Source organism: Oryx dammah, unplaced genomic scaffold (genome assembly GCF_014754425.2).
Source record: "Oryx dammah isolate SB20612 unplaced genomic scaffold, SCBI_Odam_1.1 HiC_scaffold_29, whole genome shotgun sequence".
NCBI classification, from domain to species: domain Eukaryota; kingdom Metazoa; phylum Chordata; class Mammalia; order Artiodactyla; family Bovidae; genus Oryx; species Oryx dammah.
Window position 1 is genome coordinate 101,386,811 of NW_024070213.1, and position 20,088 is coordinate 101,406,898.

The following is a 20,088-nucleotide window of genomic DNA, read 5'->3' on the forward strand; positions in this document are numbered from 1 at the left end:
AACATTCAATTGGAGAGAAACAATATAATTTTCCCCTTATTGCTTTGAATTTTAGGTGAGATCATTAGAAAGGCATCTGACAAATGTGAGGAGAAGGATGAGAGTTACAATTCAAGGAAAAAGATAAGAAATAAAACAACCAGTAGAGAGAATTAGAGGCAAAATTTATCAGGCAAATGAAATAGGGATATTGGGCAGTACTAAGGACCCAACTTGAGACTGGAGATCACAAATTTAAAGTGTGTCTCATCAACAAGTTGGGGGTTTTTCTCCAGCTATGTTCAGCTTCTCAGGTGAGGCCAGAATCAAGGGGAGATTTCAGTTTAACTAATGGCGTTTCCACAGGCTCACATAAGGTGGAAGGACAGGATGTTGAGGGTAGTAAGATAGTGATTTTAGTTTTGGATGATAAAATCTAAGTAAAGTGCAAAGTGAGAATGTGATTAGTAGTTGAAAAGTGAACAGAGGTGGGCAATAGATTAAGTAAGATCATAAATGGTAGAGTATGAATGATAGATTATATGAACTGAAAAGAGAAGATGACGTGGATAGAGTGAGCAGAGTGTTTGAAATTGAGATATTTGGAGAAGTTGAATTTATTGAGAGTATAATAAGTTCTATCGTATGACTGTGGAAATGATGGGATTAGATGAAATGGTTAAAATGTTTATTATTGGAAACGAAGATGTCAGGGACTGAGGAGGGCGATCGTGGAGGGATTTTGCCCACACAGGTGAAACTCCTCGTGGATAACGAATGAAGCAAGTAATAGGAGATCAGCGTTGTTCAAAACGCCAAGGGTTAGACCATGAAATTGTGTTATGCTCTGTGGTTTTTTGAAGGAGAAAGGAAAACCGGTATGAAAGTGGCTAGAAGAACTGTTAAATGTAATGTGGTTAATATATTCCAGGCACTGTTCTAAGCATTTTACGCCATATCAGACCACTTTGCCCTCACCCAGATCTAACATTTTGTGGTTGAGGAAACAGAGAGGTGTCCAAGACTACTAGTGAACAGGGGGGCTGAAGCTAGGCGTTCCAACTCCAGAGTGGACACTCCTAAGCACTATGGAATATTTTCCTTTTTAGGATCAGTTCCTTGAGTACTTTTTAATGTTGAAGCTGATAGGACTGTAAAAGATGGTGGGGAGGTGGTTATGAGAAATCATGATTTCACCAGAAAAAAACTCGGAGATTGGTGGGCTACACTTAAATCTTATTAAGCGGAGTTTAGCCTACGGGAGAGAGTGCTCTCAACTAAAGGACACAGACTTCTCAAAACTCCTTAATTCCAAGATAACTCAAAACCTGGTTATCTTCCTTCATAGATGACTATGGGACTTGGTTGCAGTGCTGTAAATAGAGGTCCTCATAGGCCACCTGTCAAAGCAGCAGTCTAGGAGACCACTGTTAATAGTGGGTTGGAAGGACTGTGAGGATTTACAAGACCATAACTACAGTCTTAAAGGAAATTTATGAGGAGTCATTTAAAGTATTCCTTTTGTCTCAAAAATGTTCTCCTAAGTGGGAAACATATTAGTCATACAAATTCCTCAGTGAAGTTAAAAATAAAGCTATCATTTACTGAATGTGAGGGTGAAAAGTGGATAAGGGTAACTATTCTAATGGAAGTAAATTTGCAAAGAAACATAGTTCTGATGGCTGTTGTCTTTTTATTAGCTAGTAAGTTCATTTAACAGAAAAACAAATTCAGTCTAAGATCATTCATTAAGATAAGCATAATTAACAATATTTCATTAATCATTCTTTGAAGATGGTCCTATTTTACTGCTATTACCTTCCCCATATCTGAGATTAATGAGTGAGTCTTGGAAAAGAGCATGTGTTTCAGTTCAATGAAACATTCAAATAATAAAACAACAATTACTTTGTTCTGGGTTAATGACAGGTAGGCTAGACTTTGCGGTAAAACTGTTCTAATCTCCTTTAATTTGGTTTAGAATGGCAAACATTTTAACTGCTTCAACAACCCATTAAGTGTTTTGCAAAATGACAAAACATTCTATGTGACTTAATTAATATCTACTCCAATTATACACAACACTTCATGCTCAAGATCTAGATTTATTTTTAAACATTTAGTCCAATTTATAGTAATGCAGAAAAAATCACATCTAATAAACCACAACTGTAGAAGAGACAAAATAATTGTGCTCTGTCACATTTCCACACAAATATAATGATATTTCATTAAAAGAAATCACAATCACATGTAAATAAAATATTTATCCTCTCAGTAGTAGTAAGAACCTCTTTTGAGTATGTAGGGTCTTCTGGGTTTATTCTCATACAGCTGCCGTTTCAGAATGTAAGGAATTTTTCTCTTTATCACTTCTTCCTTTTCATTTTTGTCATTTCCAGCATCAAGAATGTCTTCCTGAATCAACTGCAAGATAGACAGAATATGAATCAAACGTACATGCATTAAAGTCTTCCATTTCAAGGTGTTTCATCTACCTTTTATCTTATTTGCATTCAGACATAAGACATGTGGATGATGTGGTTCATAGCAATTAAGTTTTTTGCTTGAGGACAAGTAGATATCAGGTGGCTGAGAGGATGAAAACAAGATTTTTCTTGTTCTCTGTTCAATGTTCTTCCTAGTTCATCAAGCTAGCTTTAAACTTTTATTATTTGTCAAGGCCATATTACTATACTACCTCCAAATGAAAACAATTCACTTAATGTTACTTTCAGTATTTTTCTTCAATGTATGATAGATCAAAAGATGGAAATATATCATAAGTCACAACAAATATAGAGATCTGAATTTAGTGAACCAAGTTTGGCCTCAAAGGTCAATAGAAATTTAAATTACATTGTTAATTAATGATTTGAATTGAAAGCCATTCTAGAGATCCATTTCTCAGTCATAGAGAGAGGAATGCTTGTTCTGCCTACTTGCTTAGCTGTTTTAGAATTAACATATGTGAAGGCTCTGTTTAAGTGTTAAAGATCTTTAGCTTGTGCTTCTTTAATTAATCATTAAAATCAAGTTCACATTCAAAAACTCAAGGGAGTTAATCTTCATGTAAAATCTTGCCTAATATCTCATTGAACGCACTGTATTCTAAAATTAGTTCCAAACACTTTTTCAGATAGTACTGCTCTGATTCAAAATGTTCAACCAGCATAAAATATTTAGAAACTCTTCCCAGAGTTTTGCACATGATTTCCATAAGATTTTCAAACAAATCAATGCTAATGCTCAAGATAAGAATTATATTCATATCTGTGACTGTCTTCTAAATTTTGGGGTGACCATAACTAGTACTAACAGGAGACTAAGTTTTTAATCATAATCTGTATGCATTGATCATATCACAAATACTTTATTTCAACCCACAGCTATTCAATTTCAGAGAAGGAAAAACAGCTACTGTCAGACAATCTAGTTCCTTAATCTTTTGTTTCTATGTGCACATAGTCTGTAATTACTTGCACCACACTCTGAATATCATCATTTCATTTTAAATCACTCTGTAGCATTTCAAATCACTCTGTAGCATTTCAAATAGCAAAAGTTTTAATCTTATGTGCCCCTGATTTTTGTGTATTATAGTTTACTAAGGGTTTTTTTTTTTTTTTCTGAATAAAGAGCACATAATTGACATTTCCCAATTTTCCATGTTTTATTGACATAATATTTTAAAGAGAAAATCATTTAACTGGAATTGGAATTAGATGATAAACAATCCAGCAAGAAAAATTAAAAACAGTTTTTTCATTTTATTTTAATCTGGAAAATACTTTTTTTGTTTACAAGTTAGAATAAATACTAGAAGTTCTGCACTGCATTTCCTCTTTACTACAGGGTATCTCTGTGAGAGCATGTTATAGAGATGGTTACATTAGCAGAAAAGGCACCCTCAGACCCTCAGATCCCTGATGTTGATGTAAGCCCAGAATATGAAACATGAAGTAAATTTCTCTTAAGGGTTAATCTGAAAGAAATGTTTCCCTTGTTGGGAAAATTACAAATTTTCTTAAAGCATTTTCATCTTCCATTTCTCCTCCAAATATTTTCAAACCAAAGGTGGTGAGTCACCAGTGTAGTATTTTTTTTATATTGATTTCATTTTAAAATTTTTAATTGAAGGAGAATTGCTTTATGATGTTGTATTGGTTTCTGCCATACAACAACTCAAATCAGCCATAAGTATACATATATCTCCCCTCCCTTTAGAGCCTCCATCCCACCCACCCCCATTCCACCCCTCTAGGTCATCACAGAGCACTGGCTGGGCTCCCTATGTTAAATAACAGTTTCCCACTAGATATCTATTTTACACATGTGGCGTATAATATACATCCATTCCTTCACTGTAGTCCTGTATAGTGAAATTTGGCTTTATTAGCCAAATCAAATTAATTCAGCTTCTAAGGATGATTGAAATCCACAATCCACACATTCAATTAAAATAGAAATAGAAGTATAAGTGGAAATTTTATATATATATATATATACACTTATCATTCCAGTTTTATTTACCTAATATTTTCAAATACAAATGAAATCTTTTGTGTTCTGTGTTTATTTATAAACAAACACACAGGACTTAGTGTTTCTAAGGAAACATTTTGAGTTTTCTAAATTTCGTCAGTATGCCACTACCACCACCAGAACCAAAAGTTGCCTAAGCATGCCATCCACAATAAAATCATGTGGATCAAATCTGCCTGAAGATAGATCCCCCTTTAAAGACAAAAGAAGAAATATTTTGCTAAACTTCAAATATTTGCAAAACATTTTGAAGATCTGAAGCAATGTTAACCTCAACATATGGTTTATTCTTCCTTAATATTTGTAAGTCTTCCTGTTATGATAATTATCAGGATGAAAACAATCAGTATAAATGAGAGTTAACTAGTATAACCATAATCATATTCATATTTTTCTTTTGTTTTACCTCCCAGTGTTGAAAGGCCCTGCTGTGACAGATTTTTCGGAGCTGATATATTGTCAACATTGCTTCCAAGCTAAAGCCATCTAAGGCAGCAGGAAATTTCCTTCTTGTAATGAGCTCCTCCTCATGAAACTCTCCTGTTTCCTCAGCTTGGCTGTTCAGGTTATTTATAAGACTGCAGACATTCAGCAGGCTCATTTTCCAAGAGGGAACACTTGCCTTACTGATCTGAAATGTAGAAAGAAATAACTATTGTAATTAACCTTGTGTTGTATGAGTTAGAAATAAATTTCTACTGTGCTAACCCTTTTAGGATCTGTTACTCTAGCCTAACACTGTTATTAACTTAGTAACTTCATATCACAAAATTGAATAGCTCCAAATACTTCATATCCTCTATTTAACAAAGGCTTTAGCTAACACACATAAACACACATACACAAGCAAAGCAAGAAAGAAAATAGAAATTACAGTAAGTAGAAATGCATAAATATATATGTATAATCACAGGTGAAAATATTCAAATACCACTCTCTTTATTATACTTCAGGTTAGTGTCTAATGGAACAGCAACTATGATGATACTAATAAATATTGGCAATTATAGTATTGTGAGACCACAAATCTATTCCACCCATTAATAGTTGTCATAGGTACCATCAAAGCTGACTAATTTATTTATCTGAAAATTATAATATTTTCTAAAATAATTATCCTTTCCTAATAAGACCCTATGCTGCTGCTGCTGCTGCTAAGTCGCTTCAGTCGTGTCTGACTCTGTGCAACCCCATAGACGGCAGCCCACCAGGCTCCCCCATCCCTGGGATTCTCCAGGCCAGAACACTGGAGAGGGTTATCATTTCCTTCTCCAGTGCATGAAAGTGAAAGTGAAAATGAAGTCACTGAGTCGTGTCCAACTCTCAGCGACCCCATGGACTGCAGCCCACCAGGCTCCTCCGTCCATGGGATTTTCCAGGCAGGAGTACTGGAGTGGGGTGCCATTGCCTTCTCCCTATATGAAACCATTATTACCATAGAAACAGCCTTCTCATCTGTCAATTTTAGGAGAAACTAAATGTGAAATAACTTATAAAAATTAATAAACCTCAAAGGACACAGATGAAGAAAAGCATAAATTTTTTCTAAATAACATAAAAAATTTTTTGTAATGAACACAAAGCTGTGATAAGAAGACTCAAAAATATTAGTATCAATCTATTGGCATCAATTCTCTCTGAATTATTTTCCAAATGCAGTGCAATTGCAAATCAGTGTACCAATCTGGAAAATATGGGGAGACTGGAAGAAGAGGGAGTGTAGAGAAATAATTATGAAGTTAATTTCAAAGTATGAATGTGTGAGAACCAAGAAAATTTAGGAAAATAAAAAGGTCATGAGGCAGGACTTACTCTGCCAGATATTGAAAGATATCTTAGAGCTCAGTGATCAAAGAGTGATCAGAGAGTGATCAAAGAGTGATCAGAGAGTAATCAGAGAGTAATAAGAGAGTGATCAGAGAGTGATCAAAGAGTAATCAGAGAGTGATCAAACATTAATCAGAGAGTGATCAAAGAGTAATCAGAGAGTGATCGAAGAGTGATCAAAGAGTAATCAGAGAGTGATCGAAGAGTGATCAAAGAGTAATGAGAGAGTGATCAAACATTAATCAGAGAGTGATCAAAGAGTAATCAGAGAGTGATCAGAGAGTGATCAAAGAGTGATCAGAGAGTGATCAGAGAGTGATTAAAGAGAGCTGAGCACTGAAGGATCGATGCTTCTGAACTGTGGTGTTGGAGAAGACTCTTGAGAGTCCCTTGGACTGCAAGGAGATCCAACCAGTCCATCCTAAAGGAGATCAGTCCTGGGTGTTCATTGGAAAGACTGATGTTGAAGCTGAAACTCCAATATTTTGGCTACCCGATGCGAAGAACTGACAGATTTGAAAAGACCCTGATGCTGGGAAAGATTGAAGGCTAGAGGAGAAGGGGACGACAGAGGATGAGATGGTTAGATGTCATCATCGACTCAATGGACATGAGTTTGAGTAAATTCTGGGAGTTGGTGATGGACAGGGAGGCCTGGCATGCTGCAGTCCATGGGGTCGCAAAGAGTCGGACACAACTGAGCGACTAAACTGAACTGGACTGAATCAAAGAGTAAATCAACAGAGCAAGAATAAATATTAAACTCAAAAGAGAATATAATGTCCAAAATATGATCCGAGTCCATATGATTGAAAAGCACATAGCAAAGTGTGCATTTGACGTCCTTGAGACAGTTGGTTCAGGGGAAATCTGGATTTAGATCTAGTTATAACTTTTATTGATATATTATAGTCTAACAATATCCAGATGGGTTAAATATGAGTAAAAATAAAAATATGTAAATGTATAGAATTTATTTTATAAATTTGGAAAAATATTGTTAAGCAAATAGCCAAACCAGAATTCATAAAGAAAAAGATAATTTTACATGCATAAATTTGTAAGTTATGTCTAGAATGCTAACAGCCTTAACTAAAATCAAAAGCAAGATATAGTGTAAAAGCTGTCACAAAATGCTAATATACTTAACACAGGAGGAGCTCTTCAAAAAGAAACTGGGGAATACTCCATAAAAAATATTAAGCCTCAGGCAAATAATATGAGCAGACAGGCACAGAATCACTCATCAAAGAAGAAATTTGTAACAGAAATATGTGGAATGACGTTCAGCTTGGCTACTAGCAAATCAAGGACCCTAAAAGTATAAGTACACTCGATGTACTTATGAGAATATGGAGGAACAACACTTTATCTTCTAAATATTTGTTGGTCTGAGTAAACCTTGCAATAACTTCTTAAAAAGTGTTTTTAGCAATATGTATTAAAATTGTAAATATGCATACCTTTTGATTAAGATTTTATCCTAGGGACATGAAAACCTATAAGTACAAAGATATTCACTATAATGTTTTCAACCAGTTTGGAAACCCTTTCACTTATGCCCCTTGAACATGATTATTAGCCCATTGCTTCAATTTTTCCGCCATGGGAAACTTAAGAGGCAACATGCTCCATTCTGTGGCAGCAACACCTGATGTCTTGCTAATTAAGGCAATGCTACAATTTTATATCCAGAAAGTTCTTTAGAGATCATCTGAATATGTTCCTTAAAACACTAGCTTTGTACTCACTGTTTTTAAAAAGGAGGTTTGCCTTCAAGTAAATTGGAAAACTTGAGTTTAAAGGAAACTTAAAAGCTTCTTGAATTTAGTATCCCCAGAATTTTTTTCTTGCAAATATTCATTAAAACTTTTTAGTATATGTGTGTATGTTAGTCACTCAGTTATGTCTGACTGCTTGCAGCCCCATGGATTGGAGCCAGCCAGGCTCCTCTGTCCATTGAATTCTCCAGGCAAGAATACTGGAGTGGGTAGCCATTCCCTTCTCCAGAGGATCTTCCCAACCCAGGGATCGAACCCAGGTCTCCCGCATTGCAGGCACATTCTTTACCATCTGAACCCCCATGGAAGCCAACTTTTCAATTGTGCCAACATAATATCCAATGCTCCTCAAACTAATTAGCCACAGAATGCTTTATTCATAAATTATTTGTCAGGACTTGTGTTGTCTGATTAATTTTTGGTTGAGAAAACAGCAAAGCATCTTGCTCTCTTCTGCCAGTTAAAACAGTCACTGTATATCACCTTAGCCCCTGTCATACTCTGGAAGCATAGCAGAGAGAGTGCTTTGAACCATATGGTGTCTAAATAGACAGGCATTCATATTTGAGAACATTTCTTATGAGGTTTAAATAGTTTGCTCAAGAAAATGACAAAGACTCTCTCTTTGATGAAATCTGAGTCAAGCTCCCCAGAACCCTCTTTCTGATGAGGTCCCAAACTTAGTCTTTGTCCTTCATCTAGCTGAGTCCAATTTTAGCAAGAATCCTTTGGAGTCAAGTTTGTAAAAATGCCTCACTGTTGATATCTGATCATTCTAGAATTCTGCTGAGTACACTAGCAAGAATCCTCCTAGATTTAGAGTTTCCTTTTAGTAATTTTCCATACACTGTCCTCCCCACCCCCCACTCCAACCCTGCTCCTTGGCTGGAAATCACTTGCCTTTGTTGTATTTGGAGTTGAACTTGACCTTTCTGCATACTGTGGATAGTTCTCTTTCTTAATAAATCTATACCAAAGCACTAGGATCAGTAATAAAGAGAATTGTATTGTGAGAAAAAAATCCTTTATCTTCCACTTCTCGTCAAACTTTGCCATTTCTCTTGACTTTCTGTTGCTACATTTCTGTGTCTAAACAGTTTTACTTTAAAATTGAAACTGCTCACATATTCTACCTTTAGAATGGAAAGAGGAAAGGTGGAGTTTTGGGAAGCTTTTAATAATGGAATTATTAATAGTGTTACTAATTAATAAATAGTCTTAATAATACTATCCTTTTAAAAATTGAAATATAGTAATTTGCTTAAAATGGTCAAAAGTTTAGAGTGCTTATTTGCATAGAATACCCACAGTAAACATGAATTGAATCAGAGAGAAATAAGTGGTAGTAGTTTTGTACAAAGCTTTTTGTTCCCATTTTAGCACCAAAATTGGGATAATTATACTTCTGAGTGCTTCCTCATAGTAGTCTGTATTTTACTTATTTCAAAGAGGCAATGGGATTCAAATTTTCTTCCATGATCTGTTTTAAAGATATATTCCATAACTGAATGAAAGAGAAATATATAATTGTGTCTACACTTTTGCTATGCTTTTTCTTAAGAACAAAACTAAATCATACCACATACTGGAATTGCTTTTGCCTTGCAGTATCTTCATCAGGGAAGGAATCATAACCACTCCTACGTTTTTGCAAAGTAGCTAGCACTCCCCGAACCATAACACATTTTGGAGATTACTTAGGACCTTTATTTATCAATTTAAACTTGAAATCATAAAGGTGAAATCTCTGCCAAGACACTAAGGCATACTAATCTGCTTCATTATTTAAATAAGACTATTGACTTCACTTGTCTTCCTATTTATGAGTTGAAGTGATTGTAGTCATGGATATTCTGATTGAATATTAACCGAAGGATCTATTTTCTTAAAGTTAAATATACTTGGTCACTGCGTTTTAATGACTAAATAAAATTAGATCATTTGTGATAGGAAGTCTAACAAGTTATGGTAGAATTTGGTTTCAATGTGTTCAACTTTTATAGATTTGGACAATTGTGGAAATACCCAAATGTCTTTTAAGGACCATAGTAGAAAATATGTCTGTTAGCTTTTAGATAATAATGCCTCACACTCTTAAACACACACACAAATGGGTATTTCCCCTTCGCATCCACTACTGAACATAATTCTACTTATATGCTAGAGGTATTGCCCTGGATATCTGCCCAGTATATCTTTCATCATCTAATTAGGGAAGACCTCAGGTGGCAGGAGGAATTCTGAACATCTACTTTCTAATCACAGCATCTGTGGAATCTTGGGTCCTCAACTTTGGGACCTGTGTCACAACAGTGATTACACAGGGGCCTCACTTCAAAATATATTTTTGATTTTTGGTTTTGTTTTGTTTTGTTGAGAAACATCTTTTGGTTGGGAACCCTGTTCTCTAACTCTACATTTAGATATATTCTGATTATTTCATTCTGGGTAAATCAAAATTGTGTAGTAGCGTGGTACCTGGGGATATTCTAATTGAGTTTTATTCTTAGGTATAGGCTGGAGTCTAAAAACCTTGCTTGCAAGATCCCAAGAGAGGAATAAAAAGGTCCAGTACAAAGTTTTATCTGATTCAATACAAACAATAAGCAGGTTCCAATAACATTTTTGTTATGCAGAGAATTTAAATCCAGAGAAGGACTTCATGTAAATGTCCCACTACAGTATTCTTGCCTGGGAAATCTCTTGGACAGAAGAGCCTGGCAGGCTACAGCCTAAGTGTCGCAAAAGAATTGGACACGACTTAGCAACTAATCAACAACAACTAGGAGATCATAAACCCCCACCCCAACATTTGAAAATGAGGATACAAAGGCAAGCATTGTTAACTAGCCCCCTTGCTTAAGATCAAATTGTTCACAAGTCACAGTTGCAGGCTTAGATCTCCAGGTTTCTGTTTGCCGGTCTTTGCTCTTCACTTTCTGTCACATTTCTTCATGGATTTCACAAACTTTCATTCTTAATTTAGGAACTCCATTTCACTCTCCCCAATATCAAAACAAAAGGCAAAAATGTCACTTAATTTTCATTTATGTCTTTAACTTGAAGTCAGTGTATCTTTTATGATATATAATGTGATTGAAATGGAGAGAGGATTTCCACATAAATTATATGTGACTACTTAATTAAATTTGCAATGTAGTGATTGATATCACTAAACTTCTGTCCCTGTCACAGCGATACCCTTAAGTCCTCTGAACTTAAGGAACAGTTTCCCCCAAAAGGAAATGCCTCCCAATGAGCTTTTCAGTCTCAATGGGAAGCTATTACTATAGGAAGAGGACACCATGTTTATAACAAGAGTTCATATGTTTTCAGGCTTTGGTTTAGAAAGAAAGAAAAAGTTACCTTTGATGTATGCATATTGGTCAATAAATCTGTTTCTAACGCTTTCATTTCCTCTTCTGAATCTGAGTAAAATCAAAAGCACATGTTTACTATATAACCACATATCATATAATTATAACTCGAATACTTAAGATTAATCTCAAAAAACTTCATCTTAGAAGTTTATTGTCTTTGCTATGTATTTATTCTCCTTATAATAAGATTTAAAAAAAACAATTATAGTTTTATTTTAGGCTAACAGAACAGAACAATAGAAGCACTTTTATGAAAATAGGCACATGATTTTATGCCAAGAGAGTTCTTGATGATTTGGAGTTGTTAAATCTCTGAATCTCAGGATAATAAAACCTGATTATACTACAAAAATGTCATCAAATATGCTGGTTAATTTTTACTGGCAGTAGTTTACATATATAGAGAGTATATACATATTGATATTTTCAAAGCAACATAATGAAAAGGTAAGTACAAGATGATTTTTAAAGACAAAACCAAAGGAAGTTACTTATTGATAATTTTGGAATAAGAAAGACACTGAGATTTATTTTATTTGAGATGCTATTTTACAAAACACACTTTGAAAGATTTGTTTCTCAATATTAAGCAAGGATTTAGAATTATGTGTACTTGGCAATTTTATCACAAGCTATTAAAAAATCATTTAAGCAAAAGTAAAGATGTCCACCAATACACGTACAAGAGTGTTGAAAATGGACTTCTGATATTTTTTAAAACATCCTTTCAGTTTCCACTAATAAATATTTCACAGAGAAGAAAATCTTGGAAAATACATAAGGTAATAGAAATAAAGTTACGGAACACTAAATGAAAATCAGAGCAGGAATTTGAATTAAACATTTCAGTGTCATATTTATGACATTACAGTATAAAATAAGTTAAATGATTTTTGCTACACTTATCCCTTGTTTTGTTTTTTTTTTTCACCTTGATGTGTTCATTCAATTATTTTTCAAACATTAATTGGAGCATATTGCAATCATTATATTTCATATTACTCTCTAAAATTTGAAATTTATTTTGAAGGTAAGCTATTGATAGATATTTAGCAATGTATGACTTCTTAATTATCACATGCAAAATACACTATAGGGAAATAATTTTTATCAATAGAAGAATAATATTATTCTATTACATTATGTATTAACTTAAATGACATGCAAGAAAATAGTGAAATTTGTAATATGTCTACTTGTCACAGAAAAAAAGTTATTTAAAATATATTCTTAAAAAAAGCTTGGCATTTTTTTGTATTTTCCTAGAGATCATTTTCTACAAATAATGCTTTATTCTGTTGATTCATTAAACATCAATATTCATTTTATCTTAATACACACACTATGAAGAAAATAATTTTTGAAAGGGAGAAGCCACCATGTCTTAAGAGAATGAATGAAGATGATATAAAACATTTCAAATAGAAGCAGTTTGAATTATGAGTTTGCATTTTGACAGGCACCACTTCTGTACTTTTCATTAGATCAGCTTGATTTAAGTTTTACATTTTTCCCCCTAGTGTTTACATTGCAAACGAGAACATGAAGTGTCCTATTGAAATCCCTTTTACTACCTAGCAAATTTAAAAAGGGAAAGGAAAATTTTCAGTTCTTGTAACCATAAAGACAGAGAAAGAAAATATACAGTTTCTATCACTAAAAAGCAAATCAGAATAAGGGAGAAACTCTTCTCCCCAGATACATTAACATTAGTAACAACACATTGCAAAAACAGAAAAAGATATCATTTCAAGGAGTTGTGACATGCAGCTGAGCTTACCTGAGCACAGACTCCAGGAGCTGAAAGCCAGGAGCATTATGCACAGCAGCTGGATTTTCATTCCTGCCATCATCTTGAGCCTCCTAGCAAGCCAAGTGCATAAACGTCAGGGACAGGCTGAAGGGGGCTCTCTAGCACAGCTGACTTTGGAAGTACTGAACTATGAGCGATGCTTTGACCATTCCCTACATATATATATATGCAGGAGATGATGTCATGAGTACACAGAGATTATCTCTTCATGATGTACCCTTCATCTCCAACCCACCCCACTTCCTCCTCCCCTTTTCCTTTGTCCCCTCACACCTCACCCCCACTTCTGAACCTCCAGGAACAGTGACATCTTCCCTAATTGCCACCGCTGCTCCAGATTAATGACGCACGAAAGGAGTCGTTCAAAAGCAATTCCATATAGAGCACACTGGAAAAGAACTTTCAGTACTATTCTTTCCCCCATTTCTTCTCATTCTCTGACTCTAAGAAGTTGTCATTCTGATTTTGTGAAGCATAAAATCTGTTCTTTCTAGTGTGAGTAAAATCTCCAGGATGAGTGCCTAAAGTCAGTAATTCTTTAGGTTTGGAAGTTGTTAAAAAGTTAGGATTCTTTCCTGATAATCCACACTTTTGAACAAGTGTTTTGTGGTTTCAGGAATAATATAGTTCTGCTATATACTGTTGCCAATGCTCTGGAAGAAGAAAGGAGGATTCTCTGCTTATAACTGATAAGCAGAGTATCAGTTATAATACTAGGTTAAGCAAGACAATTTAGAGAAAGGAGAGAAAATGAATTTTAAGGGAGACAAGTAGCTCTAAGAGTATTATTTCCTAACAAATCGTAAAATCTATACAAGTAACTAGAAGGATGATTGAATTACATATGCTGACTTATGATTGACTGTTTTAGAAAAAGAATTTCATGTTTACAAAATCCATCTATAAATCATTTATGTGCTAGCAGACATGCATTGCTGCCTCACTGACTGCTGTTTTCTGATACTTTCCTCTTTTTCTGTCTGCATTTCCTTTGACATTCATTCTTGCTGCCACATTCTGTTCAGTCTGTAATCCCCTTCTCACTGGCTCTCACCATTGTATCAGATTTCTTCCCCATGACAGTCACAAAAATGAGACTGCGCTTCTGGAAAGGAGCCAATTCTAAATAACCACTGTCCACCAGTCATGTTTCTAAGATAGCATCTTCACATGAGTTACAATGACACTCATTCCCTCTCGGGGTTATCAGTAGAAAATTGCTCAAAATGTTTTTTGGAGTGAAGTTTTCTTCTTGCTTTAAGTATTTCAGGATATATGACGTGATCTGAAAAGATGGTGCTGTTAGAAATGTGAATATTTGAGGTTAAGGGGTCTGAGACTTGCTCACTTCTGAAACATATCAGATAGTAACAATCTAGAAAAGAAGTCTTGATTACTACAGAGAGTTGATTTATTCCCTATAGTAAGTGTCTATGGGATTGGCTACTCTATTTTACCCTACACCTAAGAAGAAGGACCAATTTCCAACTTTTAATAATAATTTAACATAGTCATTCATGTAATTTAATATTTAGGAATTTAACAATGGCTGATATTTTTACTACTTTTAGTTTGTTTTACAGGTCTACATGCCACAAAGCACTGAACACGACTCACTTGAGGAAAGTTTTGTGTATACAGTGTAATTAACTAGCAAAGAAATGTGAAATATGTGCTTTGAATTTGCTTTTCCGCCACTAGAGGGCGCAATAGAGATCTAAAAAGTTTTATTTTCACTTAACTGATCATATTAGAATTCTGAGCATTATGCTTACTTTCTTCTCACTGTTAGAGCAGCTTTGTGACAGAATACTTTAAGGGCACTTTAATAAATATAGCAAGAAATTTTATATTCTTTGCATCACATTTAAATTAGTCATTTTATGAGCTTCTCACTTGCAAATATAAAAACTAATCTTTTCAAATGTGTGATAGCAGCCAGATTGTAAAAAGTTTAAGTGTGATTCCTATTTATCTCAACTGATTTCTTTAATACATGAGGCTCAGGGAAATGTTGGCAAAATTTATTCCTAATTAGATGAAAAAGGGGGAGAATGGATAATGGGAATTTGTTTTAAATGGTGCTGCTGCTGCTGCTAAGTCGCTTCAGTCATGTCTGACTCTGTGTGACCCCATAGACGGCAGCCCACCAGGCTCCCCCATCCCTGGGATTTTCCAGGCAAGAACACTGGAGTGGATTGCCATTTCCTTCTCCAATGCATGAAAGGGAAAAGTGAAAGTGAAGTCGCTCAGTCCTATCCGACTCTTAGCGACCCCATGGACTGCAGCCTACCAGGCTCCTCCTGCCATGAGATTCTCCAGGCAAGAGTACTAGAGTGGGCTCCCATTGCCATCTACTTGTTTTAAATGTACCACTTTAATATTAGCTGTCAGTGTAGAAATTATTTTAAATATGATAAACTGAAAGAATTGGGGGAAATGTGTAAACAAATGTCAAATGATTCAAAATCAGATAGATTGTCTACACTATTTTTCTTTGTGGGGAAAAGAAGGTATGTGACTTTTGTGGTAAAATTATGATATAGATAAACATTATCTGACCTTGAAATGGTATTTTTAAAAAGTCTGTTACGCCTTTGTTTTTCAGCCCCAATGCCTTTAAGCTACGGAAAGCCAATTAAATTATCTGTTCTAAGAAAAGGAAAGTTATGTGTGGATATTTGCCTTTTAAAGTATTTTCAGAAGTACCACAATGATGCCTTTTATGCAGGATTTCAGGCTCCTTTCTATGGAGATGGGTGAAATATCTTTATTCTAAAGATTTTATGCCTAAAACCCTAATTTTTATTTAGCTCTTGAAATACTAGTGAAGAGTTTGAACATTACCCTGGGATTCCCTGGTGGCCCTGTTGGTAAAGAATCTCCCTGCAATGCAGGAGACCCAGGTTCCATCCCAGGAAGAGTCCCTGGAGAAGGGAAATGGCAACCCACTCCAGTATTCTTTCCTGGAAAATCCCATGAACAGAGGGGCCTCACAGGCTACAGTCCATGGGTTTGCAAGAGTCAGACACGATTGAAGTGATTGAGTACAATCTTTATTTGTTGGCCTTCCAGATTGAGGTCCAGAGAAGGCAATGGCACCCCACTCCAGTACTCTCGCCTGGAAAATCCCATGGACAGAGGAGCCTGGTGGGCTGCAGTCCATGGGGTCGCTAAGAGTCATGCACGACTGAGCGACTTTACTTTCACTTTTCCCTTTCATGCATTGGAGAAAGACATGGCAACCCACTCCAGTGTTTTTGCCTGGAGAATCCCAGGGACGGAGGAGCCTGGTGGGCTGCCGTCTGTGGGGTCGCACAGAGTCGGACACAACTGAAGTAACTTAGCAGCAGCAGCAGCAGGTTGAGGTCATCATGGAGCAGCTAATTCTAAACAGTTTTTATCTATTTATCTGAATGCTTGAATACTTAAATGCTAAATCACATCAGTCATGTCCAACTCTTTGCTACCCCATGGGCTCACCAGGCTCCTCTGTGCATGGGGATTCTCCAGGCAAGAGTACTGGAGTGGGGTGCCCTTGCCTTCTCCGTTCCAAGTTTCTACTGGGGCTTAATTCAGACCTGTATTGGTTGATTATTGATTTTAAGAAATCAACAGAAGTACCTGAAGGATTAGCAACTGTGAAGAGTGGTCTGTAAACATACTTAATATGGAGATGGGAAAGCTCAGGAACTGTTTAATAAATAGTGTTTCTTCATTTTCAGGTGATTTCTTCCTCTACGTTTGGAAGTTCCAGTAACCCATTTACATAGAGCTTCCTGGCCTCTCCGACCTTTTTATACTTTAATACCTAAAATTTACCCTGTAGCGTTTCTATCATCTGCAATCTTCCTTCTTCTCTGTGACCTCTCTGTCTCTCATTTTCTGACATTATCTTTCATTTTAAAAAGGCTGTATTTTATGACCTTTTCAAAGTATACTTTTCCAAGTTTGAATCCTGAAAGTCTCATCGGTTTCTACTCCTTCCAGTTTCTGCTAGCTGTTTGTGGTCAACTGTGAAGGGAAGCAGAATTTGCACTCCCAAAATATGCCTCTTTGCTGTGTTGATTATCTTAAGCTGGTTATTTTTAAGACACAGCTGAGACAAGAGAAGCTCTGAAAACTGAGTAGAAGTTACCCTGTTTTTAAGGGACCTTTACTTTAATAAGGAGAATCTCCACTTGTAAGGTTATCTTCCTCTCTAAACTGTGCCTGGAAGGGAAGGATGACTGCACCTCTGAAAACTCTCCCCAGTGGAGAAGGCACCAATTGCATAGCAATTATATCCTGGTTTACTGTGCTTTTGCTGATAATCTCCCATTAACAGGCCTTTCCCAAGCCCCTCCCCAACATCTCTCTTTTGTTTTTAGCTGAAGATGATATTTATTGTGGTGGCTTGGATCATTTTGGGGAGCAGCTCGGTTTTTCTGGGTATCTCCCATGTATGCAGGAAGTGTACCTGGTATTAAACTTCTGTTTGTAAACTGTTAATCAGTTACTATGGTGCAGAGGGTGGGGATGGGGATCTCAATGAAAACCTGGAAGGGTAGAGGGAAAAAATTTTTCCCCTCCCCTACAACTGTAATAGGGCTTCACTGGTGGCTCAGATGGTAAAGAATCTGAGGAGATTCTGAGGAGATGGCAGGAGACCCGGGTTTGATCCCTGGATTGGGAAGATCCCCTGGAGAAGAGACCGGCAATCCACTCCAGTATTCTTGCCTGGAGAATCCCGTAGACAGAGGAGCCTGGCAGGCTGCAGTTCATGAGATCGCAAGGAATCAGACACAGCTGAGCAACTAAGCACACACACTCAACTGTAAACTTCTAGAAAAAAAGGATGCTCACACATGATTATATATTCCCTTCTTCCAAGGTTTACAGTCTGTAAGTACTCAATACATAGTGATAGTGAAGTTGCTCAGTTGTGTCCAACTCTTTGCGACCCCATGGACTGTAGCCTACCAGGCTCCTCTGTACATGGGATTTTCCAGGCAATAGTCCTGGAGTGGATTGCCATTTCCTTCTCCAGGGGATCTTCCCAACCCAGGGATCGAAACTGGGTCTCCCGCATTGTAGACAGACGCTTTACCGTCTGAGCCAATAATCACTAAATTGAATTGAAATGCTGATTATTTTAAATTTCTAACTTGTTCTTCCATGTTTCTTTTTATGACATTTCTTTCAGCCACATCTCTAATTTCAATGACTGAGAATTCCTGTTATCACTAATCTTAATATTTGATATGAGTACTTACTAATGAGGTCAATTCTCTCAGACTTCAGTCTAGTCATTAGTGTCCTCCCTAACTGGGGAAGTCAACTTTAAAAGGATATTTAAGAAACACAACCTGGGATCATGTGCATCCACCAGTTGAGTGAATAAATTGCGGATTTACTCCATTCCTCTAAATGAGTCTCTGGTTTGGAACTGGAACTGTGATTCCTCTGAACAAACAATGATGCCAATCTCTTTGTAAACTCAATTGATTTTTCTGTTCAGTTAAGGTCCATTTTCTAAACAAACAGACAATTAAATGCATTCACAGACCCACACCCACTATATACTATTGTACACACAAAGCAGGTATAATCCAGTCCTTGGAGAGTTAGGTAAATGTAAACCAAATGTCCAATTTTCCAATCTATGTGTAATCATGCTTTGCCCGTAATCCCCATAAATTCCCAGCTTCTTTCCCCTTGGCTCTTCCTGTCTGTGCTCTTGCATCTGTAGTGGTAATTAACTTGGAAAACTTGACGATGGATTTCTGCAGCCAAAGCATATTTTGCAACTTGAACTCCAATTATAACACAAGCTTTGCCTGGGATTCACATGTTAATGAGTTGCCATATTTGACTAAGGATTTTCCATATTGTAGTTTCTGCTGATCTCACATAATCTCATTTCTCATATCAAAGAAAAAAATGATATGTTCACAAAAATTACTCCCCTCTATATGTGGGGACATATTGCTCCAGCAATTGTCCTTATAAGCCTTTTTGAGTAAGATTGTTGGTAGTTAGAATAGGAAACAGGAGCCTAGAATGACAGTGGCTAAAAGACAGACGAGGAAGGGAAAAGCCCGTGAAAATAGAACAAAAGGAGGTTAAAGGACGGTCTGAGGACCAGAATGAGGACCTCTGGTAGAACAAACAGCACTCCTGGAGAGCCCAATTTACATAGGGCAGGCCCAGGCGGAGAGAAAATCATAAAAAGAGAAGCCAAAGGACCGGGGCTCTCTCTCCCATGCACTGGCTCACTCCTCCACTCTCTTCTCTTTGCGTCTTTGGTTCTGCATGCCCTCATGCCTCGAGGATGGATTTTCCTGCTATTTTCTAAATAAAATTGAGCTGTAACACAGAGCTGTAACACTGATCTAAGAGCTATAACACAGTCTATCCAAGACCTGAGAGCTATGACATGCAAGGGCTTTAATATCCGTCACTCCAAATCTTTGTTGAGATGAGACAGAACAGAGAATACACTCGCCTGACAAGACCAAAATGAAAGAATTACAGGCAAAGTTCTTAACAATCTTCTTGGTTTTTTTTTTTTTAGTTTAACAAACTAGAGTGTAATTATTTTGAGTAAAAAATGAGATGAATGAGTTTTATTTTAAAGAAAAGCGTCTCTCTTTTTTTATTATAAACTCTAAGAAGATTTCTCTATCAGTTGTAACACACAAAACTGAACAAATGTACTTGAGTCCCCCTTTACCAGAAGCAGATTCAGTGACTTTTTTCTTCTTTATCTGAAGACTATATT

The 20,088-nt window shown here is 36.2% G+C and overlaps 1 protein-coding gene across 1 annotated transcript; it reads right to left on the reverse strand.

The window, feature by feature from the left end:
• Window positions 1-2,064: 2,064 nt before the first annotated feature.
• Window positions 2,065-13,548, reverse strand: NTS (neurotensin). The gene is made up of 4 exons (XM_040234472.1): window positions 13,293-13,548; window positions 11,499-11,560; window positions 4,931-5,155; window positions 2,065-2,406 (listed from the first exon to the last, which is right to left on the reverse strand). The coding sequence occupies exons 1-4, from the start codon at window positions 13,363-13,365 to the stop codon at window positions 2,254-2,256; spliced, it is 513 nt and encodes a 170-aa protein (XP_040090406.1). The 5' UTR covers window positions 13,366-13,548; the 3' UTR covers window positions 2,065-2,253.
• Window positions 13,549-20,088: the final 6,540 nt, after the last annotated feature.